The sequence below is a fragment of the Rhinolophus sinicus genome, linkage group LG09 (genome assembly GCF_036562045.2).
Source record: "Rhinolophus sinicus isolate RSC01 linkage group LG09, ASM3656204v1, whole genome shotgun sequence".
Lineage (NCBI taxonomy): Eukaryota > Metazoa > Chordata > Mammalia > Chiroptera > Rhinolophidae > Rhinolophus > Rhinolophus sinicus.
Genome location: NC_133758.1, coordinates 96,924,328 through 96,945,484, shown reverse-complemented (window position 1 = coordinate 96,945,484; position 21,157 = coordinate 96,924,328). Strand labels below are relative to the sequence as shown.

Here is a 21,157-nt window from a genome sequence, read left to right as displayed (position 1 = left end):
AACTTGAAACATCTTGTGGTACCAGAAAGTAAGAAAGTGCTCACAAAAAGACATAGGAGTCAGCCTTAAAGAGACTGAATGTCCAGCGCTGGAACAATTTGGGCAACAAAATAAATGACAATACTGGATTATAACCCACTGATAGAAATATATAATGATTACATTAATGAATGGAAGAGAAAGGACATCTCGTTATTACAGATCATTTCCAAGTAATAAATATAGAAGAGTAAGGAAAATACAGAATCTGCATTGGAACACCAGAGTAATGCTTTTTGCAGGCAAGATCCCCCAATGGCTGTTAAAATTAGTGAGTAAAAGTTTGAGGAGAAACAGGATATTTGCATAATCTCAAAGTATCTTCCCAACATATTTATTAGTTCCAAAGGGAAATAGTGTAACATTATACTAGAGAATTCCTTAATTGGGTGATCAAGGTTAGCGTCACCAAAAACAAGAAAGACATGCTGACATTGCATACCACAGCTCTGATGCACTAAGAAGGGTACTGCATCACTGCTGTAGTAATTTTGTAAAAGATGTATATCCTCAATCCAATCATTAAAATCAGAAAACCCAAGCTGAGAAACATTCTTCAAAATAACTAAGCAGTGCTTTTCAAAAGTGTCAAGGTCATAAAAGGCACAGAAAGACAGTGAGAAACTGTCATAGATGGGAGAAGACAGAGACATGACAACTAAATGCAAAGTGTCAGTTATGTACTGAATTCTGGAACAGCATTAGAAAATTAGTGAATATGCAGGTGGAATCTAAAGTTTACAACTTCGTTAACAGTACTGTATGACTGTTAATTTCTTAGTTTCTATCCTTGTTCTATGGTTATACAAGATGTCAATATTAGGGGCAGTGGGGTGAAGGTTATAGCAGAACTCTATTATAAACATTATTATACAGAGGGTGACAAAAAAAAATGTATACACATTTTAAGAAAGGAAAAAACTGTATTAAAATTGTAATACTCAGGGGCCGGCCTGGTGGCTCAGGTGGTTGGAGCTCTGTGCTCCTAATTCCGAAGGCTGTCGGTTCCATTCCCACATGGGCCAGTGGGCTCTCAATCACAAGGTTGCCAGTTGGATTCCTCGAGTCCCACAATGAATGGTGGGCAGCGCCCCCTGCAACTAAAATTGAGCACGGCACCTTGAACTGAGCTGCCACTGAGCTCCCTGGTGGCTCAGTTGGTTGGTGCATGTCCTCTCAACCACAAGGTTGCTGGTTTGACTCCCACAAGGGATGGTGGGCTGTGCCCCTGCAACTAGCAACGGCAACTGGACCGGGAGCTGGGCTGCGCCCTCCATAACTAAGACTGAAAGGACAACAACTTGACTTGGAAAAAAGTCCTGGAAGTACACACTGTTCCCCAATAAACTCCTGTTCCCCTTCCCCAATAAAATCTTTAAAAAAATACAGCAGGAGAAATCAGCCCACATTCAAAAAAAAATTGTAACACTCAATATATACTGATAACAAAAAATGAGTACAAGTCATGTGTATACATTTTTTTTGGCACCCTTAGTATTTGCAATTTTTCTCTAAATCCAAACTTATTTCAAAATAAAAGTTTAGTAAAATTGCTTTTTTGATCTGACAGTAGAATGACACTGGTAACCATAGCGAGATCACAACCAGGTGAGAGGGCTTCTGATGGGGTTTTGGAGGTGAGAAAATGGAGATAACTAGATAGAAACATCTTTCAAGACTGTGTTCTTGAAGGGTTAAAGAGCAATAGGATGGCACACCGGAGAAGGAATGAAGTTGCTGGCGCTTGTTTTTGAGATGGGAGCTATTTTGAGGGCATTTTACTGTTGATGGGACTTAACAGTTCAAGGAAAGCAGTTTGGTAGCTATACTTCAAGTAAGGTTTGTTGCTGAGGTTAAGTGGGGAGGTGAGCTGGATGGAGGTTTGAGGAGAGTGAAGTTTGAAAGAGAAGTTTGAGAGGCAGAGTAAATTTGACCTAAGAAACACAGTAGGATTATAATGGGCCCATTGAAGTTTGGTGATCATAAATTTATAGGAGGTCAAACTGCTACGATTCGTGACAACTTTGAGCAGACCTGTTGATTTAGGTCCAGTGTTGGAGAAAGTTCTTTGTAGAATCTATTCAGGGTTGCGATTTTACTATATTGGTGAAGTAGATGGGCAAGACCTTTAAGGCAGATGGAAAGAAAGGTAGAGGATAAATGAATTTAGTGTTATTGTTTTTAAGCGGGACGTAGAAAAAAGTGAAGAAAGGAAAGGGATAATGAATTAGGAGAAATGATAATTAAGATAAATGAAGTAAAATAAAGAGTCTTAGATGTGTGGGTTAACAATTCTATGGCATATGGGTGTGATGTATCCCTCTCTGGCAGAGCTATGCCTGCCTGCCAGCACTGGCTTAGCATTTGTTTTTTTCAGGTCTGCTAAGACAGTAACAGATGGTCATCTGCTCTCCAGGTTCCTATTATTTCCTTTCTCATTCTTTACCCCTATGAGTGTATATCTTAAAAACGAAACAAAACAAACCCTCTTTATTATGATTTTCTTAGAGTTTCATGGACGAGTGAAAGGAAATGGGTATTTTTAATCTATTATCATTACTTGAAAATAATGCCCTTCCTCCATTTTAACCCCACGAGTAAAGCTTATTATTTCCTCGTTTCTCCTTTCTGTTGACTTTCCCTAGTGGCTTATGTCCTTGTGCATTTGACCTTATTCGACTATTTAGGTATGTATGTATTTATTTATTTGAGCTCATATTTTGTGGAGCTTGATCTCTATACATACTGAAGGTCTAAACTAGGGATACTTCCTCCCTAAAGGAATGGCATTTGTTTCCTTCAGAATCTGGGAGTGGACCAATTTATTCATCGTTAGTACCCATTAATATCCCCAACTTTGATGCAGACCTTGGGCTTTCTTGTGCACTTATAGCACTGATATCACTATTTGCCCCAGGGAAACTCTGATTTTTTTGTTACTTACTGCTTACTGCCCCATTAAATTTCGGCTATGTTTTTTGTTTTTTTTCTTCTTCTTCCTCTTCCCTTACATTCTAGCAATCTCAGTAATGTATTAACATAGCTAGTTTTGATGTATGCAGAATTGATTATGTTTTAGGAGAAGTCTATTTTAGTATCTATCCTGGGATAGTTGGAAATAGGAAGCCTGGAGGAACGATGGTCCTATTTGTGAAATGAAGTAGAACAGGAAGGTCATATGCTTTAACAGAAAGAAACTGAGCTTTGACAACACAGCCAGACCAGGGTTCAAATCTTGGTTTTACTGCTTACTAGTTGAAAGACCTGCAACCAATGACCTAAACTTGTTAAGCCTCAATTTATTCATGAACAAGATGAGGAAACTAATTATGCATTGCAGAGTTGTCTGAAGATTCTGCAGTCCTCTTACAACTCTGCAATGCATAATTAGTTACGTACCCAGCAAATAATCTTGCCCCAAACTTGACCTTCTAGCATGCCCTATCTCAGTGAATGCTATCTTGTGGGGTGTGTGTGTATGTGTATGTGTATGTGTATGTGTGTGTGTGTGTGTGTGTGTGTGTGTGTGTGTGTCTGTGTGTCTGTGTCTGTGTGTCTGACTCATATGGGTGCTAAAAGCTTAGTATATAATCACAAAGGATTTCTTGAGTTTTCCGTCCTAGAAACACACACAGTTGTATTTATTCTCTTGGTTTGATTAGTTTTGCCTTAATAGAAATGTGAGTGAAAGAAAACTCGTAATTACAGATGCAGTTGCAATATATATATATATATAAAATAATCCAGACAAGTTAAGTCTCTTAGCAGATGGCAGATTTCCCTTTTTATTGTGGTACATTCGCGTATTAGGGCTCCACCAAACAATAATCAGAGTTTCAACATTTCAAGAGAATGGCTAATTAGAAGTTCAAAATCAACTTTCGAAAAGCCATGTGTACAAGTTTGACCTGGCTCTGATACAAGAAGGGTTGGCGGGGTTAATAGTGGGAAAATGTCTAACACTGCTTTTCTTCAATGAAGGCCCAGGGCTGCAACGTCAAGGCCTCTGTCTAAAGCCAAAGAATCTATGACAAATAGCAGCTCACACCTGACAACAGTCAGGGTTTTAAACTCAACAGGGCAGGGAGTTGAAATTCTGCCAATCCTTACATTTTTGTGTGATTAGATGTATTTTGCAAGTTTACAAGGGGCTCCAAAGTGGATTCATAGCTCCATGGCTCCTTGTAATTTGGCACTGCCCTTCTAGAAATGACTGCGGCTAAACCTCAATTAACCAGAACCTCCCAATCTCCAAATCTTCAGTTAAATTGATATTTTTAAATAAACCTTTGACTTTTGGAAGAAATGGGAAAAAGTGTATACAATAATTGCAAAGGGAATGGATTTATTTGTGAGATATTATAGCAGAGTGGCTAAGACCACAGACTCTGGAAGTACACTCCTTGATTTATGATCTTGCTTTTGTCCACCTATTAACTGTGTGACCTTGGGGGAAGTTAATTAACCGAGATGTGCCTCGGCTTACTTGGCTGTAAAATAGGAATGAAAATAGTATCCACCTTACAGGGTTGCTGAGAAGATTAAATGAGTTAATTTTATAAATAAGAGTGCTTAGAACAGTGCCTAGCACATTGAAAGCATTCAGTAATTGTTATTTTATTATTTGCTAACAGCTTACAGGATTTGCACAGTGTAAATAATTTCATCCAATGTCCCTCCATCACTTCATTGCAGTGAAAAACTGATGTTTCGGATGATGCCTCCTTCCCCCCCAACCTTCAAGCCTTTCAGTCAGGGAAGTTTCTTTTTCTTAAATCTAATATTCGCCACCTTCTCTTTCAAACCTTTTCTTCCTCCGCTGTTCTCTATCACAGCAGATGACACCACCATCTACTCAGTCCTCCAAGCCTGAAACCTAGACACCATTAATGATTTCCATGCTAATTAATTACCATACCATGCCAATTCTCCATCTGAATGAAACTGGCCGCATCGGACAATAAGCCCTACTCAATCTTCTGTCCTTACTGCAGGCATAGAGATCTTCTCAAATGCCTGTTTAATTAATCATGTTCTTCCCTGCTTGAAATAAAACCTCCAATCTCTATGAGTTGAAAGTCCCTTTCCTACATTGTGGGTTATCTCTTGCTCTTCTCTCCTGGATTTCAATAGAATGGAGATGGAGGAGAGAGGAAAAGAGAAAGTAGAGAAAAGAAAATCAAAATGTAATAGGAAGGGACAAAAAGAGGATAAACAGTGTGGTTTAGCATTTGGGTGTGGAGTCAAGAAGCCGGTAAAGCATGTGAGATGATTTATGTAGCACATGTTGCAATTTAGGGGAATAACCCATTGAACTGTGTGCATAGCCCCATGAGGTCAAAATATTGGACAATTTCCCCACAAGAGATGTATGCAAATTCCTTTCATTTTAGAAACAATCTGGATTTTCTCCTGGATTGTCTGATATAAATGCCCCTTCTCCTTGGGAAGAGGGTAGGTAGAGAGTATTATGGTCATGGGAGGAGATGGCTGAGCATGGCATTTCACATACAAGAAGTCAATGGTTTTCACCTTTAGAGCAAGTCTTGTCTTACTTTAATAGCTTTTTTCCATTCATTACCATCCATATCTTCTCATCACCAAGAGAACTGCACAGTACCTACTCTGGTTATCCACTCTAATATAACATAAACAGTGTTTGTACTTTATTTTACCAACTAGTTATCTTTCATTGGAAATGGAGTAGAAATGAAATCAACAAAATGAACATTTCTTTGATCTTTCCTAGGATCAGTTGTTATGTCTAAGGATGGTTTCCAGAACAGTAAATATGATCATATTATAATAACAAGAGGCAGAAGAGAAGGAGGAGAAAAAAGAGGAGGAGGGAAGGAGAGGAAGAAGTGGAGAAAGAGGAAGACGAGGAGGAGGAGGAAGTCATTTCTTTAATAACACACATGCAAAACATAAATGAAGCACAGTTCGGACAAAGAGTGGGTGTCAACTATCCTTGCCTTGATCTCCCAGAGAGAATCTGATCTCATTTTCATTTCTCTAGAATGTGTGAAGGGGTGTGCTCTGCACACTGTAGGTGCCTGAATCACGTGGATAACTGACTACCTAGTAGTCAATTACATAATCACGTGGTACATCCTACTACAATGAGAACATCCTATCGCTTTTCGTACTGACCTTAAAAGTTGGATAAATTTATAGCACCCTGAATTCACTTCTCGTTGCCCTAAATAATACTCTGTGTGTGTGTGCTTAAAAAAAAATGGAGAGAATATTAGCATAATGATAAATTTCATATGCAGGAGACATCTATGTCATTCCTTTATTTATCTAGAATAAGTCTGACATGAATGTACACTGATATTGCAAATACTGTTCCTTTCCCATTCTGGCCCATGTCACCATTTTCTTATGGTTGGCATGATAAGGGATTCTAAGAAGACCCCAATCTACTAAACAGGGAAGAATTCCTAGAGTGAGAAAAAGATGAAAGTTTTCCCCACTTTCATGGGGAAAATTTCTACTTTTATTTTATAATTCTGTTTCTTATTTGCCATTTTGTTGCCACAGTAGCACCAACTGAGAAAAGTACTATGGTGATATGCCATGTTATTCCTCTGGAAAATCCTCAGAAAAGTTAAGTGGCTTGCTCATTATTACATGGTTGATGAGTGGAGGAGAGGATTATACTGGAATTCATGTAATTTTTAAGTGCTGTACACTAGTACTCTACACTATCAGCTGAAAACTACTGGAGGGGTGTAGCAAAATGTTAAAAGAAACCTCAAATCTTTGTGTATGTATGTATTTTCTTGATCCACAAAACAAAAGATACTATTATTATCACTATCATGCAGGAGGTCTCTAAAATTTGTTGACACTTAAAAGGAGCACTCTTCTTGCTAAAAAACTTAAAGAAAGGAAACCATGACTCTATACTTGTGGTTTTCATATTTTGGGGTTTCTCAGATCAATATCAGCATCATTCATTACATAATATGTTTTTAGGACTTAAAATTATAGTATTCAAACTGAATAAATTCAGTTTTATGAACAACTCCTTTCATGGTTCTCCCCATCCATAATCAGTGAAAATGTCATTTCTCATGGGCCAGCACTGGTGTGAAAAAATGGCTTTCGGGAACCCTGCTTCTCACTATGCCATGAAAAAGAAAGAGTTCAATGGACTCTCCAAATTGTTAGGATGGGTCTTAGGAAAGGAAACATATGTATGAGGGTCCTTTGTCCTTTGGGCTGACCCTTCGCTGGCATCACTTGTTAGTGATTATAGCCAGCCAAGCAACTGCTAGATTTAGCTCTGAGAACTGCCACCAGCAAGCTTAGCCATGGAAATAGTAGCTCACAAATAATTCATGTTCTTCCTAACTTAGAAAGGATTCATCTTCGTGGGTTGTGATGGAAAGAGAAGAAATGGGCTCTCGTATATTTTGCCTGCCTTTCATTTCTTATTCTTCATGGGCTAGCCAAAGAGTATTACAATTATCTTAGGTTAAAAAAAATCAGTTTGGGCTTTAAAACAACAACAACAACAAAAAATGTGGCAAACATTGACAGACTGGCTGATTCGTTCACTCAACAAATATTTGCAGAGCACTTACTATGTGCCAGACACTAAACAAAGGATATGACAATTATAAACTAACAATCTCTGCCATGAAAACACACAGGAACTGCATCTAATCTAGACTAGAGATGAAGGGCGATTGAAAGGTGGCTTCCCAAAAGAGATAACCTCTGAGCTACATCTTGAAAACTCAATAGGGATGAGGCAGAGGACTTTGGCATCTCAGGGATGGTTGATCTTTGCATACACCCACCATCCTGAGACGAAACCAGACCCTGACCTGCCGAAGAAATATTTGCCCCGCTGTTGCCTGGTAAGACCTTTTCTTCGCAGCTAAATGAGTAACATAAACAAGCACAAGACAACAGGGATGATCCTGCCTCAAAATACATGTGGCCCGGCAAAGGGCCAATGCTAATCGCAGCCTCCAGCACCTGCACACCCTCAGCTGGGGGGCTCAGGTCTCAAAGAGAAATTCACATTCGGCCTGTCAGCACCTTGCTGCCTGCCTTGGGACAAGGCTATCTAGGAACTTGCCTGAATGTTTCCCACATGCTCCAAGGCCTTGCTTCTCAACATTTACATACGTTTTCTGATACTGTAGTCCCAACCTGTAGCACAAAAGAATCCTTCAGAACCTGGGCTAGGAGCTGGGCTGAAATTCAAACACCTCCTAAAGTTAAAACGAGGCACCTGTGTGACGTTCTGAGACACATGTGAAGAGGAGGTCTCCTGTTCAACAAAAGCTACCTTCAGGCCGACTCTGTAAACAGGCAACCGGTACAGTCCCACAGGCTCCAAGCTCACATGGTCCCTCACTCTTGGATCAAGGCTTTGCTGTCACCTTTGTGAAATTATTAATATTTTTTTAACAAGGAAGCATTAACACATTTTCATTTGGCACTGGGATCCACAAGTTATTCAGCCAGTCCTGACTACTTTCCCCACCAAAGGGGAAATGGGCCCAGTCGAGGCCCTGGAATCCTATAGAACTTGAAATGGAAGAGTGGGTTGTAAAACAGAGAAAAATAAAAGGAGGCGTGCAGTTTTACATTTGTAAAGAAATCTCACATTGTTTGCTAAGCCAGGAGCCCATAATTTTGATTTCCTGAGCCACTGTGAAGTTTGCAACTCTGAAATACCCACTTTCTTTTATTGCTCTATGGACCTTACACAGCCCTTTTTTTGTTTCTTTAGTCTGGACGCGCGGCCCCAAAGAGACACAGTTCAACAGAACCACATAAAAATGTACCCCACAGTGGTCAAAGCCACAGCCCCGAACCACTTTCTGTGTGCTGATTTTTACCCCATGTCCCAAATGGTGAGAGATCACTGTCATCTTGTGTTTGTCTTTCACTTTACAACCTCAACCTACCCTTCAGTTCCTCCTCGGCCACAATTTGAGTTCTTGTGGTGGTGCTACTATCATTCTTTCTCGGTAAATACTTTTTTTTTTGCATCACCAGCACCTTGATTTCCATCAGAATTGGCTGCATTGTTCGTGGAGCCCAGTGCAAAATGAAAATGTGGGCCCCTTGTTCAAAACGTAGTAAGAATTATAAGGCAGCAACAGTAAGAGCAGTAAGCCATACACAGAACCCTTGTAAGTGTCAGGCTTACGCGACTGCACAGATTGGCCAGCCAATGATTCTCAGTGTGCTGAACTGGGGATGCACCCATTCCTAAACCAATCACTGCTAAGTGCTTAATCTGTTTGGTCACTGTTAACCACTGACTGGTTCAGCCTTGGACTAAGAACAGCTCCCCTGGAACTGGGCATACATTCATCTTCCCCTGAGGTGCATGGTATTTGGTGGTAAGGACTCCAGAGTAAAACCAGGCTTCTTTTGGGTTGAAGTGAGGAAGGCATGGTTGCTGAGCCGCCAACCTCAGCACCCACTATACCATGTATCTGGGACTCAGGAGGAGGAGCTCTTCTTCAGAAGCTCCTTTTGATGCCAGCTTTGGCTTCTGACAGCCTTGAAGAATGACTCAAATCCTCCTTACTCAAATCTGACTACTCTCAATTCCCAGGCTCTTCAAACCCCTTCCCTGCTGCCCACACTTCCTGCAGGTGCATGCAGGGGTGAGAAGGGATGCTCCTGGCCTCCTGAGGACCATCGTCTAATTAAGCAACCACAACTAACAGACTGTAAAATACACAAAAACTTAAATAACTGAAACATTTAAAATAAAAATACCACTAATTAAAATCCACACGTCAGTGCTGAGACTTTATGGAAGTATTCAATGAACAAGCACTGGGTGGAACCCTCAATGGGAATGTAGGAGGAAATGGATTTTTCAGTGGAAGTGGTCAGTTGTGGGTGGTAGGAAATGCATTTTGGAGCAGAAGACAAAAATTCACAAGCCAGAGTGGCAGAATTCTCATACAGCAAGTTTTGATAGTAGAGTGAATTCTTTGCAAGAGTCAAACAGGTTTTTTGGCCTGAGCAGATGGCACAAGTCACTCTAAAATGTCAGTGGCAAAAGGAAAAAAAAAATCATGCAGTAGAAAGTCATCACTAGGAAATCAAACCCAATACAAAAGGCAATAATACAGTTTCTAAAGATATCCACAAACTATGATTTTTTCACACCTATGAGAAAATAAAGTCCTTTGCTTCTGTTATTCCCTTCGAAACATTCACTCTTTCTTCATCTGGTCAACATCCTGGTCAGTCCTTAAGATCAAGCTCGCTGAGGCCCTATCACTGCCAGGAAGTCTTCCTTGCACCTTCCCTGAACCTTCCTCCCTCTCCAGTACCTCTCATCCCAGCTGAAAGAGGCTCACCAAAGGGACTGCTCCTTCTTCATGATCTCAGGGTACCTGGTGACCCCGTATTGGAACGATCCGTTGCAGTGTCTCTCACTGGGCTATAAACTTCTTGATGCCAGAAACTCTGCCTTATTCCTTTCCATAACCTCTGTGCCTTGATATTTGATCAAGCTGTTAGAGATCAACATGTAATAAGTACTCAGGAATGCTTACTGAAAGTGATCTTATCTGATTATACAGAGGAGCAATAACTTTTCATAATCTGTGTGTATAACGGTAAAAGAATGCTCAGAATGAAAGAATAACATGTATAAAAACTAGGTATTTTTATACTATTTGATAGATGACCTGCAGGGGGCATTAGATTGGATGTGGATGAATATGAGAAGGTTGTCAAAGATCACTCCAAGATTCCTTTCCTTGAGATCTGCAATAACATACAATAGACTCTTAATCTACCCTCAGTGATAATGAGACAAATCAGTAGAGTGACAGGATTTTGTACTAAGCCCATGAAATCTTCTCCAGCCTTCCCTTCTTCATGTCTGTCAGTTCCTTTATTTTAGCCTTAACTCAAAGGCTTTCGGCTCCAGTACTTGAATGTTTCTTTTTTTTACTGAAAATCTTTGAAATTCATAGTTTATTCCAGTTATGATATATAGTCAATAAATATTCATTGGGTACCTATGGCCCTCAATCCATGAGTGAAATGCAAGTGGGAAATTACTTTCAGTTTCTATATGGCATGATTTGTAAACAGTCACAGTGGCTGATGAATGGATAATCTAGAACCCCAATGATACTCAGCTCTCCAAACTCCTCCTGAGCAAGCAAAGACAAGGACTCCTCAGAAAGAGCTGGAAGCTGTCTTCTCAGTAGTGTTGACAAAATGCTTCTATAGGACAGCAGCAAAGCCAAGGGTTTTCGTGATCCTCCTTCACACTTCATTTTGCCATTTGGTTTTCCCCGTCATGCTAATTTTTGTGTTGATTTCTGTGTGTGTGTGTGTGTGTGTGTGTGTGTGTGTGTGTCATAATCTAAAAAGAGTAACTCTTGACAAGTAACAGTAATGTGAAGGGAATTGCATAGTAAAGAAGTCGCTGACTTTCCCTGCTTTATTTAGTTGGATTTGCTTATAGTCAGGATTTCTCACTAATTTTTCTTCTCCTGCCAGACTGAAAACCAGTAAATGATTGCTGAATTCCAACATCATTAGGAGAGAACTTACCTTAGTTAAGACTGGACAATATAATCACAATTTCTACATTAATGTCAATGTTCCGAGTAAATGCTTAGTGGTAATAATGGGGAAAAAAATCCAAGTACTTGGAAAATATAAGAAAAGCAAGATTCTAAATCTACAGTCTGAGTTATCAGTGTAAGATTGCCATGTTATGAGCAAGGCAATAGCACATTTAGGTATGAATATATAATACGTTCAAGTTATAGCAAGTTTAAATATGTTTCTCGTATTTGAGGAACTCAAATATGTTGCTCATATGCTCAAATTCTCAATATAAATTTAATTGCCTATATCCGGTTAGAAGTGAAAAAAAAAAACTTTTAAAACATACTTTGAATTTCAATGATCTTCTGTAAAGAAATAACGGCATTCATATTCGGGCTTTGGTGGAGAATATCTTCTGCAAGTGGCTCCAGCTGCAAGAATAGCAGACAACAGGATGAGCAGAATATTATGACTTTACAATAAGACTGACAGCAGCAAAGCAAATTGAGACAACCTAAAAAACAAAACAAGCTTGCTCCTAGAACTAGTTAATATTCTGCTGCTATCGGTTCTAAAAGTGTAACCAGTTTTATTTTCTGTGTTGCACCATGTAATTGAATTCCAAAGGGCTTTTCAATTGGTCACAAGACTAATCTATGAAGTCCCTGAAGCAGGTGCATGTCTGTGTATTATTCATTAAAAATCTGAGTTATTTGTGTAATTTTTGTAGGTTCCTCACACACCAAATTCCATCATGTCTGTACACGCAGCTGGACCCTGCAAAGGAAATCTCAGGAAAGTTGCAGTAGACAGAATGTGGGCAGTCTATCATCCATAGCTTTGCAGTGGTTTTACATCTAACCACCTTATACTTTTGGGCACTTCACAATAGAAAACCTAGACACAGCTGCTCTTATTCAATTGCTATTGAATAAGTGGTAGAGTAAATGTTCAAATAAAACCAAAGGTGAAGTAAAGTAACTGTACATTTTCACTTCTACTGTGTCCATAACTCTGCTGATGTCCCAGTGGAAGCACAGGACAAATTCCTGTCTTGCAAAGCTATCATGATCTCCTGGAATTACACTAATTTTTCATGGAGAAGCTCAGCAAACATTGCTTTGCAAGAAATGAAGAAGAGCTTTAAATAATTTATGGAAAGTTTTGGCAGAACGAAATCTGATGATGCATCCCTGGGAATACCTTGGTGATGTAGCTTTGGTGTAGAGCTGCAGGAGCTGAATAGCCAGAACACTTGCAAACAGAATAGCCATCCAGTTATTGTGACCCAGGAAGCAAGGAAAGCAATAGTAACAAAGGAACTAAGAAAAAAGGAGTTTTCTTAGAAAATGTAAAGTTGGTAGTCTCAAATATAAACTGATGGTCAAACTATCATATGGCATGAATGGGAACCGATGTCACTAGACATTGTACCAAAGCATTAACGCATCTATGTCTCTCGGTCTGTAGGAAAAAAAAAGAAAACTAAAAACCTCAGGGATTCCAAGTTTCCACAGCATATGTAAGTGAATCTTCCCTCCAGGGTCTTTCTGAATTGATTATTCTGTACTTCAATCATGGACTCTAAGACAATAGCACCTTTCTTCCAGATGCCATAGGATAACAGACTAGCTGAGGAATATTTATACACGGGTAAATTCACTAAATATAACTTTCCAGAGTGTTTTTCTTAGCTGCCAGAAAAAGGAAAAAAAAAGAAAAAAACCTTTAAAACATCAAAAGGTTTATTTGCAATACAGCTTGGTGAAAGAAAATAAAACAACACAGTGTTGGTGAAAGGTTCTGCGATCTTAAATTCTAAAATCTTGTTAAAATCATTTTTAAAAAATCTGGTATTTCAGGTAGTGTCTTCAAGAATATATTATCCTGGTAACACTCCCTTCACTCAGAGTAACTACTGAATCATAAACGGAAGGTTACTTGGAATACTCTTACTCAAGAATTAGACAGGGTTGAGCTACCTTGCATATAAATAATCTTTCCTTTCACTTCTGTCTCAGAGCTTAGAGAATATTTTTAATAGAAACCAGAATTTAGTAATAAAATGTTTTGAGACATCACTCTATGTTCAAATATTTAAGAACAAAAGCACAAGGTGCTATCAGCATACTTAGTTCTTCAAAAAGCTTTCCGGTGACTTTAGGATAAAAATGCTGACAAATTGAAAGGTGCTGGCTACAGAGATCATTAATGTAAAAACCTCACTTCTGGAACTCTCTTGCATGAAAGTTTCTGGCCTATTTGTGAGACTTGGTTACGTAGAAAGTAAATGCGATTCAGGGTGTTGAGGGTAAAAATACAAACAACCCTAAACCTCCAATTTGGAATCATCAGTTAGATTCGATCAAGTTGTGTCTACTTACAAAAGCAACCTAGAGAATTAAGGCAATTACATTGATAATTTAAGCCTCCCAAGCCATTTCCTTGCATGTTTTAGGTGAATGTCATTTAGAGGATTTAACCTTCAGTAAATTGCCCCAATTTGTTTCATTTTGAGGGTATACACAGAGCTGAATTCAGAAAATTCTCAATGTAAGTTCTTTAGTTTTTTCTCGGGTAGCACTGCACAGAAGGCAATGGGTAATACTCTCAGTTGGCAAGAAGGCAAGCAGAATTTAGAGTCTGTTTTCATAAAATTAAAACCTTGTATAGAGGGACCACAGAATTGAGTTGTCTTTTCTAGAGTTTGTTGATTTAATCATTCACAATTATAACCACTAAAAAAATCTGATCGAAACATCTATTTAATAAATATTTATGAGTATTGGTCATTATTAGTATTCTAGTAACTAACTGTAATGAAATAATATTAAACAGTCACTTTTTATTAATGCGAAGCAAAAATGAGAATATTCAGTAAAGCTGGTTATGCATTTAGTTTGGCCAATAAGATGTAGCAAAAACATTGATTACTGAGGCTAATCAATGTTAGTAAGAGTTATTAAAACATACATAAGGAAGTAGTTTTTGCAAACCAGAGAACTTTTGCATGCAAAAATTATAGTAAGATAAAGCATATGCAAATGTAGGAAATATCACATACCCATCATGCCATCTTTGCTGAGCAATTCTATCAAGTAATAATAATCAAGGAATTATAAGATACACTAGATAATTTTAACACAACTTCTTGACACACAAAGCGCTCACTCAGCTTTATTTTATCCAAAGTTTAATTGCCAACTATTACTTACAGCAATTCTTTATACAAATTTTCAGTCTCAGTGTCAGAGAAATTTATTTTTCTATGTCTTTTATAGAAAGTTGCAATACTGTATTGATACAATTCAGATGTTTATTAAGTTACACATACTGTGTAATGTCAAGTATTACAGCTACTTTAAAACACCTAAAAATTGTGGCCATTATCATGTTGTGAATAGGTAATTTTCAGATTCTTTACAATCAGATCAGTTAAATCATCAAAAATCATTTTAGTTGGCTAAGATGCATTTATGGAAATGGGCAGGGGATATTTTTGGAGAAGCTCTTGTGTAAGAGTTTTAAAACATACTCTGTACTTATGAGACGTGCAAATCAACTCCATTATTTTCATGATTCAGACAGGACAAAAAAGAAGCTAAACAGAGACTTTGCAAATATAACCGGTACATGAGGATAGATTTACACATCAATCAAGCAAAGGATCTACTAACTACTCTTTAGCTTTTATATTTCCCAAATATGCCAAGTATTTTCACACTTCTATACTTGTATTTATTCTGTTCCCTCTGATTTCTATTTTCTCCAACCTTCTTTGAATTGGTGATACCTTACTAAATTGTTCAAGGACCAGCACAAATATTGCCTGCTCTGTGAAATCTTTCCCAAATTTCTGATAGAGCAAATTGCTTCCACCTGTGTTTCCTTTCCACACAAATACTCTTGTTTACTCTGCTAAACACATTATATTGTAGTCAGCTGTATCTGCCATTCTGTACTTTGTTGTGAGCTATTTAAAGGCAAAGATAGAGCCTGGTATACAATAGGCATTTTTAAAAACAGTTGAATGAATGAATGAATGGAGGGGAGCAAGGATTAATTAAGAAAACATGGAGAGAGAGACCCTACACTCTGTAGCTAACACACCGAGGTAGACTAGGTTCTTCCTCTTGAGTGCCTGATATAATCAGGACATGATTTGAGGGTGAAAGACTAGGAAAGACAACAGTGATAATTCATTTTTAAATGAATATACTGTAATTGAGTTTTAATTGATGTTTTAATTGATTTGTAAGTTTGATTTTTAAATTGACCATCTTGTTACACTTATCAATTCCAATAATGTATATGCAAATAATTTTGCATAGATTTTCTACATACACAATTACATGATCTGTGACTAATAAGAGATTATGTAATTCTCCAATTTTTATATATTAAATTTCTTTTTGTTACTCTATTGCACCATTTGGACAATCAGTGCAATGTTGAAATGAAGTAGTAAGAGTGAGCATCTCTGTCTTGTTTTTGATGTCAAAGAAAAGTCCTCCTATTTCACCTTGAAATCTGATATATACTATATACAATTGTTTGTAGATAAGCTTTACTAACTTAATACATTTTCCTTTTGTTCCCAGTTTTTCAAAAATAGTTCATAATTGGGTGTTTATCAACTGGTGTTTAAACATCTATTGAAATTGTTATATTTCTTCTTGATTCTCTTAATGTGGTGAATTATAATGACTTATTTTGCACTTTAATATGTTATATCCTGGCCTGAACCCAGTTTTGTGATGTGTTTTTAAGATATTGATGAACTGCTAATATTTTATTTCAGATTTTATCTACTACACTTATGTGCAAGATTTCCTATAATATTCCTTTCTTATAATGTTCCTTTTAGTTTTGATATCAATATAATACTGGTCTCAAAAATAATCAGTTGTGAACTGTTCTCTCCACGCCTCTTTAAAACAGTATGAGACTGGTACTTTTTGTTCGTTAAATTATTGTTAGAATTCCCTGATGAAGCTATATGGGGGTCTGATATTTTCTCTTGGTAAATTTGGTATTAAAGATTCAATTTTGTTTATAATTATAGTACCATTCAACTTTAACGTCTTCTTGATTCAGTTTTTGTAAGGTTGTATTTTTGTAAGAATTTTTCCATCTCAAATAAAATTTCAAAAATTTTTATGTTAAGTTTCTTTTTTTAATATTCTCTTCTAATCCCTTTAATACATTAAAATCTGTAGTAAAGGCCTCATTTTCATTCTGAGTGCTGGTAATGCAGGGCTTTTCTTTGTCGATCAGTCTTGCTATAGTTCCATTAATTTTGTTGGTTATTTGAATACCTAAATTTGAGTTTTTAAAATCTTATAGATTATATGTTTGTTTTTTATTTCATTATTTCCTCTCTATATTTCCTTTGCTTACTTCATGCTTAATTTGTTGCTATAGTTTTCTAATATCTTGATATGTATGCTTCTATCTTTAATATTAATCTTTCTTCTATCCTAATATATACATTGAAAGCTTTATATTTTTTCTCTGAATTCAGCTTTATACATATCCAAGTCTTGATATTTCATATTTTCATAATCATTCAGCTTAAAATGTTTTCTAATTTTCATTGTGATTTCTTTGACACATGAGTATATTTTGAAATCTCCAAAATATATGAGATTTTTTAATTACCTTTTTTTATTTCAAATTATACAACTATGTTTATTGACTATGGGTACAATATTGTAGAGCAAATCTCTAGAGCTTATTCATCTTGTTTGATGGAAACTTTATGCCCTTAAATTAGTTAACTCCCCATACTCCCTCAGCCTGACAACCACCATTCCACTCTTTGATGGTATGTATTTGATTATTTTAGATACCTCATATAAGAGGAATCATGCAGTATTTCTCTTTCTGCAACTGAATTATTTTACTTAGTATAATGTCTTCTAGGTTCACCTATGTTGTCACATATTGCAGAATTTCCATCTTTTTTAACACTGAATAGGATTCCATTGTATGTATAAACCACATTTTCTTACCCATTTGTTGGCTAACTGGACATTTAGCTTGTTTCCATATCTTGGCTATGGTGAGTAGAAGAATCATAGCAGTGTTATAATCTCTTCGGGATCCTGATTTCGATTCTTTTGGATAAATCTCAAAAGTGGAATTTCTGGATCAATATGGTAGTCCCATATTTACATTTTTGAAAGCCCTCTATTCTGTTTTACACAGTAGTTTCACCATTTTACATTACATTGATAGTGTGCAAGGGTTCCAGTTTCTCCACATTCTTACTCATACTCAGGGTTTTTTATTTTTATTTTTTTATAATAGTCATCCGGACATCCTGACAGATGTGAGGTAATATCTCATTGTGGTTTTGATATGCATTGCCCTGAAGATTAGTGTTGTTAAGCATTTTTTCATATCCTTGTTGGCCATTCATTGTCTTTGGAAATACGCCTATTCAAGGCTTTAGCCCATTTAAAAAATCAGGTTATTAAGTTTTTGTTTATTTGTTTTACTACTGAGCTGTAAGAGTTTCTCATATATTTTGGAAATGGACACGTTATCACATCTAAATATTTTCTTGGATTCCATAGATTGCATTTTCACTCTGTTGATTGTTTACTTTGCTGTATAGAAGCTATTGAGTTTGAGGTATTCCTACTTGTTTGTTCTTGGTTTTGTTGTTAGAGCTTCTGGTGTCATAGCTATAAAATCACTGTCAAGACCAATGTCATGAAACTTCTCCCTGTTTTCTTCTAGGGATTTTACAATTTTAGGTCTTACATTTAAGTCTTTAATCCATTTTGAGTTTATTTTTGTGTATGGTATATGATAAGAGTCCAGTTTAATTCTTTAATAAGTGGATATCCACTTTTCCCAACACCATTTGTTCAAGAGACTTTCTCCATTATATAGTCTTGGTACCCTAGTTGAAGATCAGTTGACCATTCTCATATGTGTGAATTTATTTCTGTGCCTTCTATTCTATTCTATTGGTCTATATGTCTGTATTTATTGGCAGTACCATGCTTGTTTGATTACTGTAGCTTTGTAATGTATTTTGAAATCAGGAAGTGTGACGAGTCCAGCTTTGTTCTTCTTTCTCAAGATTGATTTATTTGTGGTCTTTCGTGGTTCCATATAAGTTTTGGAATTGTTTTTTTCTATTTCTAAAACAAAATGCCATTGGGATTTTGACAGAGATTGCATTGCAATCTGTTGATCACTTTGGATAGTATAGTCATTTTAACAAATATTAAGTCTTTTGATCTATGAATATGATATGTCTTTTCATTTGTTTATGTTATATATTGTATTGATTCTAGTTTAATTTCACTGTGGTAAGAGATAGTAATACTCTATGAATTGAATTAGTTGAAATTAATTGAAACTTTCTTTATGCCCCCAAAATGGTCTATTTTTGAAAACATTACAAGTGTCCTTGAAAATAAAAATATTATGCTACTATTGGGTATTTTCTATTATACATTTCAATGAAGGAAAGTTTATTAAGGTGTTAAATCTCCTAGATATTTCCCTTTTTATCATCTTCTTTCCTGTAAGTTACTGAGAGGAGTATTAAGATTTGTCACAATAATTATGGTTCAGCCTATTTTTCCATTTGTTTCTTTCAAGTTTTACTTGACTTGTTTTGAAGCTATGTTATTAGATACACAATACTTGAATTGTTTTATCTTCTCAGATGTGTGGAAGATTTACTATGAAGTATTTCTATCTCTGTTCCTTTTCTCATCTTAAAGTCCACGTTATCTGATACTAACATAGAGTTATGAGCTTTCTTTCAGTTAGGTTTTGTAGTTTAATTTTTCTTCATCATTGTGTTCAAATTTTCTTTATCATTAAAATACAGAAACTGTCCCTTAACAAAATTATTTATTACAACGTGATAATCTCTGCTTTTAGTAGTGGATCAAATCCAATTATATGTGTTTTGTGTAACTGCACAAGCTGATTCTAAAATTTTATATGAGAATACAGATGGGACAAATGTAGCCAAGACTGCCATGAAGAAAAATGAACTGGAAGATTTGTCCTATCAGATCCCAAAATTTCTTACAAAGCTACACCAGTGAAGATGTCACAAAGATAGACAAATAGATGTATAGAGTAGAATTTCTATGTCTATATGGACAAAGATACCATTGCTATGCCATGAGAAATGGACAGGTCTTTTCAATAAATGGTACAGGCTGAAATGTATATTTACATTAAAATAAAAAACAAAAAAACTTGACTTTTATCTTAAGCCATATATAACACATATTCAACTGATAAAGCCATGCATCACCATGTTGAAGTCAAAAATAAAAGTTTAAGGAAAAAACAAGAAGAATATTTTCATGACTTTGGTATACAGAAAAAATACTTAAACAGAATATGAAAAGAACTAATCAGAAAGGAAACTATTTATAAATTGTACTACATTTAAAAATTATTTTTGTTTTTGAAAGGACACAATTAAAAGACAGACAAGATGTTTCAACACATGAAACCAAAAAGAAGATCTATAAAGATCTGCTCAAATCAGTAAGAAAAATGACAATCTGAAAGTAGACAAAAGACTTGAATAGGTTCTTCAAAATATGGTATGTATACAAATAATCAGTAAATAGATGAAAGATATATTAATTCACCAGTACTGTGGCAAGTCAAAACAATGATGATATACTATTACACATTGCACAGAATGTCTAAAATTTTAAAAGACTAACAATACCAATGTTAGAAGGATACGGGAACAATGAAAATAGTATATGCTGCTGGTAGGAATATGAATTGTGACAACCACTATGGAAAACAGTTTGGTATTATTCACAAAGATTAAACACATGCATATACCAAGACCCAGCAATACCACTTTTAGATATATACTAAACAGAAACATATGCACAAATGTACCAAGAATCGTATATAAAATGTCCATCACTGCATTGTACATAATGGCCCCCCTACTCTGGAAAAATTTCCTACAATCATCAAAACTAGAATAGATTGATAAACCGTGACATTTTCCTACAAATTCTTTTTATGGAATAGAATACTATAATAATAATGAAGATGAATGAACTATATATAGCTAGCTAGCTACAACAACATGGATGAATCTCACAAACATAATGTTGAGCAAAAGAAGTCAGACACAAAGATATATATTGCATAACTTCATGAATATAAAGTTCAAAAACAGGTAAATTAAAATCTTTTCTTAGAAACCAGAAATTTGTTTGCTTTCAGAAATGAGAAAGGAGTACTGATGGGAAAGAGGATATGGAGTTTATTGAGGTGCTGACATTATTCTATTTCTTGATCTGGTTGATGGTTGTACATTTGCTCTATTCGTGATATTTCAATGAGCTGTCCATTCATGTCTTATGCAGTTTTCTGCAAGAATATTGTATTTTACAATTAAAAATAATTTAAAAAGAGAATATATTTTCTGACATAAGGGAATAGTGAAACTAAGTCTGGTTCTTGAGTCCATGTTCTTTCCACTATATTATGGTGCCTCTAAGAACAAAGTGAGATTACAAATTTGCAGCAA

General features: G+C 36.2%; 1 protein-coding gene across 14 annotated transcripts in view; it reads right to left on the bottom strand.

The window, feature by feature from the left end:
- HDAC9 (histone deacetylase 9) overlaps positions 1-21,157 on the bottom strand; it is an 858,791-nt gene that overhangs the window by 36,274 nt on the left and 801,360 nt on the right. For all 14 annotated transcript variants that reach the window (XM_074340815.1, XM_019727246.2, XM_019727276.2 and 11 more), the window contains one exon: positions 11,954-12,038. In XM_074340815.1, the coding sequence (XP_074196916.1) occupies positions 11,954-12,038 (85 nt within the window). The remainder of the gene's footprint in view (positions 1-11,953; positions 12,039-21,157) is intronic.